This window comes from Varanus komodoensis, unplaced genomic scaffold, assembly GCF_004798865.1.
Source record: "Varanus komodoensis strain SLA01 unplaced genomic scaffold, ASM479886v1 scaffold31, whole genome shotgun sequence".
NCBI classification, from domain to species: domain Eukaryota; kingdom Metazoa; phylum Chordata; class Lepidosauria; order Squamata; family Varanidae; genus Varanus; species Varanus komodoensis.
In genome coordinates, this window is record NW_025335780.1 from 10,530,780 (window position 1) to 10,542,043 (window position 11,264).

The 11,264-nt window shown below is 44.6% G+C and overlaps 1 protein-coding gene across 1 annotated transcript in view; it reads right to left on the bottom strand.

Annotated features, from left to right (window-relative positions):
• GPC6 (glypican 6) overlaps window positions 1-10,889 on the bottom strand; it is an 850,059-nt gene extending 839,170 nt beyond the window's left edge. Inside the window, exon 1 of the mRNA XM_044437764.1 lies at window positions 10,662-10,889. Coding sequence (XP_044293699.1) covers window positions 10,662-10,824 — 163 coding nt within the window. The 5' untranslated portion in view covers window positions 10,825-10,889. The remainder of the gene's footprint in view (window positions 1-10,661) is intronic.
• Window positions 10,890-11,264: the final 375 nt, after the last annotated feature.

Below are 11,264 nucleotides of genomic sequence, written 5' to 3' on the forward strand. Positions count from 1 at the left end.
GGACTAGGACTCAGACGATCTGGGTTCGAGTGCCCGCTCAGCCATGGAGCCAACTGGGTGACTTTGGGCCAGTCACAGACTCTCAGCCCAACCTACCTCACAGGGTTGTTGTTGTGGGGATAAGATGGAGGGGGAGAATGATGTAAGCTGCCTTGAGCCCTGTGTAGGAAAAAGGCAGGGTATAAATCAATCAATCAATCAATCAATCCATAGATGGAAGCAAGGGGTGGGTGGGGTATATTTGCAAAAGGGTCAGGAAATGTCCTTAGTCATGGGAAGGGCTGGGCTGGTGCTTTGGATGTCTTCATTCAAGACTAACTCAAGACTCCCAGATGCTGAGTTTCAATTAAGTACTAATTTAACTGAGTGTAGAAGATATAACGATCTTTTGATTTTTGTGTATTTTTTTAACTTGGTATCCTATGTAATATCTGTGTAAGATCCTTTGGTATCCTTTTTTTCTGCATTTTACTTTTTTATGAAAATATGAAATATATTTTCATAATATTTTATTTTATGAAAAAATATTATTTTTATGAAAATAATAATAAAATAAATAAATAAAGACTTTCAGTCGCTGGATAAGAGAAGAAAGCCATTGGAGTATTTTGCCCAGAGTGCTGGGTGCAGGGGCAGGGGCAGGGGGTGGGAGGAAGAAAGCATGAAAAATTCAGCTGCTTTTTTTTTATCCTTAGCAGAAGAGGGGGAGGGATAAGTGGTTGGAGTTCAATTTTATCACTATTTGCCGAGATGCAGGTTCTCTTGCTTTTCGATTGACCTTTCTTCCAACTATGTACAGGTGTGCAGCCTTAATTGTCTACGTCGCTCCAGCCCACTCCTCTTTTTCTCATGTTGATTCATTTATTTGAGGTGCATTTACTGACCAGATATCACAGCACTTCTTTCAAAAGGAAAAGGAAAAACCAGAACATATGAATTGCACTGCTGTCTGCAATATGAGTTTTAAAAACAGAGATACCCTCAGAGCCTGTACGCATTCAACAGAAACCTCAGACCACTGAAACGAAATAGTTTGGTTCTTTTAGAAATGAGTTGTATAGCTGTGTCCACCGAAGCTTATGCAAGGCGGGGGGAGTGGAGAGAGTAGCCCTTCCAATGATGCAACCAAGGATTCTTCGTTGGTTTTTCTGCAAGTGACTTAGACCCCTCTCCTCTGGAAATTAACCAGCTTAGCAGGAAGTTGGTGCTTTTCAAAGCTACAACAGCAACCAAGTAGCATCATCGGGAACATTTGAAAAGGGCATATTTGACATATAGACAAACTGATCGTGTGTTGGTATCAGATAACACAGATTAGGCTGCAAAACTGAAAATGAAATGTTTGCTGTTTCCCTTCTCGCTACAAAGTACCATAGTTTGATCTTTTACAAAGGACGTGACAGTCTTCTAAAAAGGATACGAATGTGGGAATGGAAGCTGCTATATCCACAGGTTATACCTGTTCCATTTCTTGGCATACCTCACAGCTGCATCCTTTGATATTTTAATGTCAGACACACAGTGAAGGTTCTTTCTTTGAAACCAGAGATTACAGGCACTTTATTTAGTTGGAAATAGCTCCAACTAAATAGCAAGATAACAGCTTACAAACTCACCCAAAAGTCGTCAATAGACATGTTAAGTTCATATCAAATGGACACTTATTCATATTAAATACACAGAAATAGATTATTATTAGAAAATACAGAAATGTACCTTAGAACAAACACACAGACAATACCACAATGTGAACCCACAAGTGAGTGTGTGTGTGTGTGTGCGTGCACAGCAGATGGAGGAGGGAAAATAAAGCAGGGGTCTGTGTATTGTATTGATACAAAAATGCATACTGTTCTTTTCACACCAAAAGATAAGAGTCTCTCAAAGTGGCATGCAAAATAAAGAAACATTAAAAATCAGTTGTGTCTTGTGCTCCATCCAGTCATCTCCAACGTATGGTGACCCTATGGATGAACATTCTCCAAAATGTCCTGCCCAGGACAGCTCCATTCCACTCTTCCAAGTCCAAGGCTGCTGCTCCCTTAATGGAGTTGATCCATCTCATATTTGCCATTTCTTTTCCGCTTCTGCCTTCAGCTTCTCCTCGCACGATTGTCTTCTCCAGCGAGTCTTGAGTTCTCATGATATATCCGTAGTATGACAGTTTGGTCATCTTTGCTTCTAGGGAAAGCTCTGGCTTGATTTGGTTTAGGGCCCCAATTGTTTGTCTTTCTGTCGGTCCAGGATTCTTGCAAAGCTCTCCTCTAGCACCATGTTTTGAATGTATCCATCTTCTTCTTGTCAGCTTTCTTCACTGTCCAGCTTTCAGGCCCAAACACAGTGATTGGGAATAAATAGTTTGCATGACCATGCCTTTGGTCTCCAGTAAAATACACCTACCAGTCTATCATTATTAAGCCCAAAGCAGCAGCAAAGACAAAACACAAAGATCCCAAACTATGAAACGGGACATTAAAATTACTCAACCAATACTTATTTAAAGAGAAGTGTCTTCAGTTGCCAGTGGAACACACATAAAGGTAGGATAACTAAATCTCCCAGGCACATGAAGAGTCTCACAACTCAGAAAGCTTCCTGTGCAGTACCACCAACCATGCCTCAAAAAAAAGCAAAGGTACACGAAAGAGGCATGCAACAGCTGGCCTTCACGGAGGGGCATTTCACACAGCAAAAACACTCGGAGCAAAGCAAGAGGAAAGGGATAGCAGCCAGACTGCCACCTCACTGCAAAGGACCAAGTGACAGCCAAAAGAGGCGGCAGAGAAAGGTGTAGGCAGGTTCGGTCCCCACCATCCCTTTAGCCCTGCGCAACGCACCTCAAGCAAGTTCAGAAGGAGCCATCCCATGCCGGCACTTCACCCTGCCCAATCTGTTAGGTGAGCCTGACCCACTTCTGGTGCACCCGATCGTTCAAAACATGACTCCACAAAAGAGTTCCCACTTTTTTCCAGGTCAGGACAGTAGGCAGAGGTTTCTTCTGCAAGCTTCACTGACCTGCGTTATTCGGGAGACAGGCATTTTATTCCTTTCCGGTTGCTTTTAGAAGTGTGCTCCTTCTTGCATTGATGGTGGGTCCCACTGGCACGCAGGCAGGCCTGGACACTTTCCAGAATTAATGAGGATGAGTTCTTCTATTTCATGGTTCTTCTATGCTTTGGGTTCTTCTAGCATTGTTGGGATTTTACACGTACAGTAAATATATTTTAATTGTCTATACCTCAGATGAAAATAAAATAAAATAATAACAGTAATTTGGTTTCCCAGCATATACGAGGGTTCTTCAGAAAGTTTCCACACTTTTAAATCTCTATTTATTAAGAATTTCAAAATCAAATTACATCACTTTTCTATAGTCACCTTTCTTTGCAATGCATTTTTCCCAGCATCGTACCAACTTTTTAATGCCAACAGCAAAAATATATATATAAAATATATTTATAAAATACAAATTGTGGAAACTTTTTGAAGACCTCTTGTATATTTTTCTCCTTTTCTCCCTTTCTCTCACACACAATCAATAAAGTAGTATGAAAATAGGGGTTTTGAAAAACACAGTATATGTTTCAGTAGAAATATACCTCCAATTATAATCAATTGTAGATTATCATTTTTTCCTCCCCCCCCCTTTTTTTTTTTTGGTTAGCCTCTGATGAAGTGAATGCTCTTGCATATTGATTAAAACATCTGCACAACCAAAACACATCTATAATCCGTATGTGTGCAGACCTGTATTGCGCCTTGGGCCTTTTACCATGCAAGCAAAATGCACCAAGCAGCTCCTCCACCGCCACACTAATCTCAGTCTGGTTGGGAAAGGGGGTGGCCTTGGAAATCTGAAAAACCAGGGGAAAGTCACACACAGCACAACTACATGAGAAAAGTCACGGGTAGCTCGATCCCAGCTTGGGGGTTTTGGTTGGTGTCATGAACACGGCACTGGAAGAAGAGTCCATGGCTTGTCATCTCACAACAATGGTCGGGGGCAGAGACATCTGCTCTGTAGGACAAGGTGGAACCGCCTGGCTTATTACACCTGATCACTGCTGAGGTGGCAGTGGCCATCTGTGCTTTGGAGAGCACACCTGCAGTCCTTCTGTTTGGCAGGGTGAGAGTAAAGCCCCTCGGTCCATGGTTCAAGACCTTTCATGCCTCATAGGACAACCTAGTTATTACATCAGAGAAACTGCTGAGGTAGGTACTAATGATAATTTGAAGTCTAACATTTCATTCAGAATGTAACCTTACTATGATGGAAATAGGAGCATTGATTCTTTAGCACTATAATGGAGTTTTAAGTACATGGCTTGTTATTTCAACTGAAAGCCTTAATATAATTACATGAATCCTTACTTCACAAAGCAGAAAACCAGGATTAGCATGCATAGTGTTCTGCCCTTTATTTTAAAAAATAAAATAAAAATGCAAGCCAAGAGCTGGGTGATCCTACAGGGCCCAGGGAGTTGTTCAAAAGAACGGCAGGTGGTAATTTTAAAAACAAATTGCCCAGAAAAAGCTTTTATTGTTGATCACTTGTTATAAGACTTACCATTTGCAAGTAATTGTATATTCAACCGGAACCGACCTTTTATGAGAGCCAAGTGGTAATATAAATGAAATTAAGATATTCTTTATTACAGACATATAAAAAGAATGACCCAAGCTTTTAATACAGTGCTTGACCTCTTTGCTGTTTGAACGTCACCAAGTCTCAGGGAGAGTAAATGACACCCAAGAATGAAATAAGGAGCACAGTAGTTGTAAAATGGTTTTTAGCACATTAGCACTTAGCAATGTGCAAAAACTTGCAGCTTTAACAAGCCTGGCTTTTTTCTTCAGAAGAAAGAAATATTTGCCAATACAATGCCCTGGGGGTGGTAAGGGAGTGGCGCCCAGGCTCACCTTCCTTGCAAACGCCTAACTTAAACTGGAGATGTGCTTCATGTTAGCTTGAGTGCCACTTCTATTTGAACTCTTTCTCCTGGGGATTTAGGGACTCCACATACAAATTTAAACTTGCTATCAAAAGCATCTTGTTTTGACTTCTAAGAGACTAACTCAATCATAACATGATGCTCACTGAGTGGCTGTAGGCAAGTCTCTCTCTCTCTCTCTCTCTCTCTCTCTCTCTCTCTCTCTCTCTCTCTCTCGTTCTCTCTGTCATTCTCTCTCTTGCTGAGGGACAAAGTGTCTAGAGATGCATTTGTAAGTGTCCCCTTTGGGCAGAGTAGAAGTGATTGAGCTACATACTAGTCGGTTACTTCCCCAAAAGCTGAATGCAGTTTTGCACCATATATTAAAAAGAAACTATTGTTACTATTCGAGGTGTTGTTGTTTTGCATCCTTGTTTGAAAGCTTTCAGGAATGTTTGAACGCAGCTGCCAGAGTCCTGGGGAACTGTCACAGCATTAGAGAAAAGCATTTGTGCAGCCCCACTACATAAGTTTGGTCTGGCATAAGTCTGATTCTCCCTCAAAGGTTTCACAGCTCCTTCATTCTGGTCCTGAAGGGACATCACTCAGTCTTTTCACGGCTGGGGAACTGAAGGTCTTTTGGCTATTCCTTTCAGGACTTGGCAGAAGGACCTTAGCACAGTTCCCAGCAAAGCCAGGGAGTTTCTCCAAGCATGTGACTTTTGAGGTAGTGTGGCCCAGAATTCCTTCAGCAAAAGCCAGTACTACTTGGGACTGGGGGAAGTATTTTCACTCCAAAATGTAGGCTTTTAAAGTAAGGAATGGGAACTTGTGGCCCTCCCGATGTAGCCATGGTCCGATTCCTAACAGCCCCACCAAGTATGTCAATGATCAGAGATAACAGAGGGAGTCCAAGAACATCTGGTGGGCCACAAGTTCCACCATGGTTTCAGAGTACATTAAAATGAGCAGCAGCTGTCAGAATAAACAGCTGCGTGTGTGTGCATGCATTAATAGGGGTGTTCATGGCTAGCCCTTCCATGAGGCAGGGTGAATCTATCACTTCAAGAGGTGGAGTGGAAGAACTGCAAACTGTGCAGGCACACACATGGGTGTACACACACACACACACACACACACACACACCCTGTTCAGCATCCCTCAAACAAGCTGATTGGTATTCATCTACGCAAGACAAATGCTTCAGAAATAATTTGATTTCATTTCAAAATTCATGTTCACTGGGGCCAATGATGCAGAGAGGAGTCCCATTCCATGTTACATGCACACGACAGCTTTACTGAAACAGTTTTTAGCCATCTGCTCCATCGCCACCAGCAGCAAAAGCTCTTTTCACAAAGCTGTGTGCAAGACCAGCTTATAGCCCCCAGACGATGGGAACTCTGCCTGTATATCCAGTCCTCTAAAGGAATTTGCAATACTGCACATTCAATGCATATGCAAATCCCCAAACAGATTTAGATGTATGTGTTCGGTTTCAAAATTTGCTAGCTGGTGCATAAAAAGTTACACTTAGCAATTTAACAGCAGTATAATACAATGGCAAATAGTATGTCTGCAGTCACATGATTGCTGTGCTTTCTAAACACTATTCTGGGAAAGAAAAAGAAAAGGAAAAGTATTACCCAACAAAAACAAACAAAACCCTCACCAAACACCTGAAAACCATACCAGTAATATTCTGCTGTTTTATAATCCCTTGATGTCTTGTGGACAGAACAAGTGGGGAAAAAAGCAAATAATACTAAAGGGCTTAATATCATGATTCATCTGCCGTCTTTTTGTTTGGGGACACTGCTACTCCAAGGATGCCCTGAAGCCCCACTGCAGCTACCTCCCACGGGCCATCAGAAAAAACTTGCCATAAGCCTTTCTTCACCGAGGTACCGTTCTCAATCCTTTTCCACCCAGTTATCAACTAATCTGATTTTACAAAAATAAACTGTCCCATGTAACATTTTAAGATGTGCCTAACTTTTCTAAAGGTATCTCACTGTGACAAAACTTTGAATAGGCATGTAGACCTAAGCACTGCATGCAAGTCAAACATTGCCAGTTGTCTGTCTACACTGAATCTTAATTAAGATTCTGTGAAATCTAATGCATTATTAGAGACACGACATCCAAAAATGAATTAACTTGATTCTTTATACATATGCTCTGCACAAAGAAAAACAAAAGCAGACTGTAACGAGTTCTTCATGAACTCTTTGGGTTGTTTATAGGCATTTGTTGGTAATGCTTACAAAAGAAAGAGTACAATATTTAATTCTGGTATATCTTTTCTAAGTAAGCTTTCCTCTAAAAGAAGCACAGAGTGCTACATTAAAAACAGCATGCTGCCAGTTCCCTTACAACAATCCAAACTCTCCCTCAAATATTCATGCAGTCAAACCAAAATATTTCCACAAACTCACATCAGTCCAAGCTAAATTAAACCACAGAATTAGAAAGTCAGAAAAGCTTAGTAAATAAGTGTGTCCATGTGGGGAGGGCGACGGTATCTACCTGGATTTGTTTCCACTTCTTAGTCCACTCATTATCTAAAATAGCAGTAAAGTCTTAAGACCAAGGTTAAACGTGATATTGGATTCAACAGTGATTATGCTCTTTAACCAGAGGCTGATTATTATGTTTCCTACCACTCATTTCTACTACTTTGCAAATACTTGAACACTAATTGAGGCTGCACTCTTAAGTTTTCTTTTGAAAATTATCTACAACCTGAAGGAAAGGTGCCAGGGGAAAAAAAAAAATCAAAACTTCCCAGTAAGTAAGTGACGAGAGGGGTCTAAGCCAGTCAAACTTCAATACTTGCCCAAAGTGTGTTGGGGGGGGGGGGGAGGCACAGAGAAAAACAGACACCATCCATCATGGACCTAAAATGAAATATCACCCAGTCCAGGGAAAACTTGACTGAAGAAACCAAGGCTCTGTCAGAGGAGAGCTCCCATATAATTGATTAGCAACTTAGAGAAAATTTAGAAGAGGCATGCTGTGACCTTTAAAATTACTAAAAGTATATCTCTTCCCCTTTCTGCCTGGCCTCCAGAATCCCAGTTTGGTTCAAGCAAGAACCATTCAATTTTGTCTTGCTGATTTTCTGTTTCTTTGTCCAACCAAGAATTCTGCTATGTTTGAGGTCCTACAAAATTAAATACACAAATAATACAAATATACCTCCATCCTTTTTTAAAAAGTTCTTTTCTATTTAAGTTCCCTAAAGCACTGCACACAACGAGTCTGTCTACCCATATCCAAGAGTGATAGGTGTCTCTGTGGTTGTTGTCACACCGGTCCTCCGTGCAGCTTCTCTTCAGCTGAATTCCTCAGGTATGCATCACAACTGCTGTCATGTGCCTTTGCTAGGAAGGCTGGAATGATACATCACCACATGCTGCATCGGAACTGAATGCATGGAACCTGGGCCAGCATGGAAGCAACCACAGGCTTGTGATCAGGAGAGTAAACTAGTCCCCACAAAATGCGTTCTACCTGGCTGATCCTGACAGGATGGGATGATCACCTTCAACTTTCAGTGGTTGAACAAAGCTCTATGGGCTTTCAGCTCATGACAGTTATGGTTTAAGTCAGCTTCCCAAGTTAGTTGCAGCCATATTGCAATAATCTGAGTAAAAGACGTGCAAGCCAGGGGCTCAGAGTCAGCACTGTGCAGATCAGCACTCAGCTGCAAAGCAGTGAGGGTGATGGAGCACCAGACGAATCGGGCCAACATCTGCCCTGGTGTGACCAGCCCAACGTGTGGCAAGATTGGGTGATAGGAGCCGTGGGACCCATTTGCTGACAAAAATGCATAGCCTTGTGCCTTTAAAGGGCCAAAGCAGACATGAAATTAATTGCATAAATTCCATTAGCATGCATGTTTCTATAGGCTCAGAAAGCAGGCATGTGCAGTGGGGTGGCGAGAAGGTTGAGCAGCACCCAGACAGCATGGGCGAGAAGGTGACTCCTCCTCCCAGCTGGGGTCCAGGCAAAAGTAGCAACTGCTCCCAAGCTGCAGTTTGCATGAGGGGGGAAGCCACCAACTCCAGCTCCACAGTCTAGCCACACTTCGCATTAAAAAAAAAAAAAAACTAAAACATGCATGTTAGTCACAATGTGGTAACTAAGGTACGCATAGCATCCAGTTTGGTCCTCAGCAGGCTTGCCCAGGCAACGAAAGGGCCACCATGGCCACCTGGGAGGCTTCTCTGGACCCCCTCGAGTTAAAGTGGCCACACCAGCTGACAGTGGAGCGGGGCCTGGATCCACCTTCACCCACAGGTTCATTTCTGTTTTAGGAAACAGCCGTTTTCGGTGCTCTGAAGATAATGAATGCCACCCCCAGTAAAAAGCCAGCTGTCAATATGAGCTGCATTACTCAACCCTTAGCAAGGTAGCAGGAGAGGAACAAATCAAACTGAAACCTGATGACGTACATTGAGTTCGACGAAAGAGACCTTTCCCGAGATGACTTAATCCAGTGCTGGAAACTGACAGGGAGCAAGTTTTGCTCTGGCAGTTTTGCTCTGGCAGATGGAGCAGCCATCCCTTCTCCCTCCACCCTCTCCCTCCCAGCCCCCCCCCCCTTTTTTGGGGGGGGAAGCTCCACCACCCATCTATTCCTGATGGAGCAGATCCCAGGAATACCAGCAGCCCTGCAGCTGTCCTACAGCAACAACACGGACACAAAAATCACACCAAGCAAACCCGACCCTAACTGTGCAAAGCGGAAAGGAGAACGAACCAGCAGTATTTTCTCAAAAGGTGATTATTTTTGGAAAAAGGTGGATTTGCAGGGGAGAAGGGTCCTTCCCTTCATGGGGACTTCCCTGCCATACACTCCCAGCGTCTACCGCGTTTTAAATTGCCCCTTCTCAGGTGAAGCAATCACGTAATTCTTTACAGGTGTTCCAGTGGACAGAGAGTGAGAGCACGCAACAAATCCTGAACGAGGCAGAGCACACCCTGCTGGCAAAGGACAACTGTTAGCAACCCTTACAGAAGCTTGCGAGATTAGAGCTGAATAAATTTAACCTCCAAGCACACACACAGCAGAGCTCACAGCAAAGTCGTGCCTTTCTGTGCCATTTCTGTAGTTCTACCTGAAAGTCTTCCAAGCATTTTATGAGGGTCTGCTAGTCTGAATTGGCAGTCAAGAGGCAATCTTACCAACCCGCCCCCACTCCAATCCCCACTATATAAACAGGACTAGAAACTTGTATTCCAGATGTTTTATTCCTCGAAGCCAACGAAGAAGTTCAGGAAGAAAGCTTTTCTCCGGTCTTTCTCATCTGTTCCCTTCCCAAGAAAAGAAAGTGAACCTCTCATTAAGCCTCTCCCCCTCCTCCCTTTTGCTCTCCTAATTTGTTCTTCCCCCCGCACGTCCCTTTGGTAGCCGAAAAAGGATTCTCTATTCACGACACAATGAGGCAATTCATCGCCCGAACTTCCCTAAGCGGGCAGCCCGGAGTGGAAAAGGCACCGCTGCTCCCGTTCCCGGGAGGTGAAAGGCAGAGAAGATCTGGGGAGGGGGCGACTCGGGCAAGGGGGGCACCAAACGGAGGAGGAGGATGGACAGAGGCAGAAGCGGTGGCGGCCCAAGGCGATGCTGCCGAGACACCCAGATGACACGTAGATGGGCTTTCGCCCCGCACCCTTTTCCAGCCCGCGCCTCCTCTCTCGCTCGCTCGCTCTCTCGGCGCTTACCTGCGATTTCCTGGTAGGGGATGTTGAGCAGGCTGAATCCTTTGGCTTTGTACGCCTCCCGCACCTCGCCGCAGCTCCGAGCTTTCACGTCCGCTGCTCCGGCGCAAAGTGACAGCAACAGCCCCGGGAGAGCCCAAAGCAGCGCCCCGGTCCGAGGAACCATGGTGCCCAAGAGCAAGCGGGAAGGGGCGCCCGCAGCAACTCCCTTCCGCGCAAACAGGCCCCTCCGATCTCTTTTCCTTCCTTTTCCCTTTTTTTGAAGAAATAGATCTCTAGGCAAAATCCACTCGATGGAGAAATCCCGAGCAGTCTCCTCTTCCTCTTCCTCCTCCTCCTCCCCTTCCTCTCCTTCCAAAAAGCACCGAGCGGAGCCCTCCAGCGCGAAGCGCGAAGCGCAAGACACCACCCCCGTGGGTAGGAGCAGAGGAGGCCCCCCTGCAAGAGCCCAGGCAAACTTTGGGAAGCCGGTTGGGGAGGGAGGCGCGGAGGAGAACGCCGCCGCCGCCGCCGCCGCCCGCCCCTTCTCGCCCTCCTCCTCCTCCTCCTCCTCCCCTCCTTCTCCTCCTCCTCCTCCTCCTCCTCCGCCGCCGCCGCCGCCGCCGC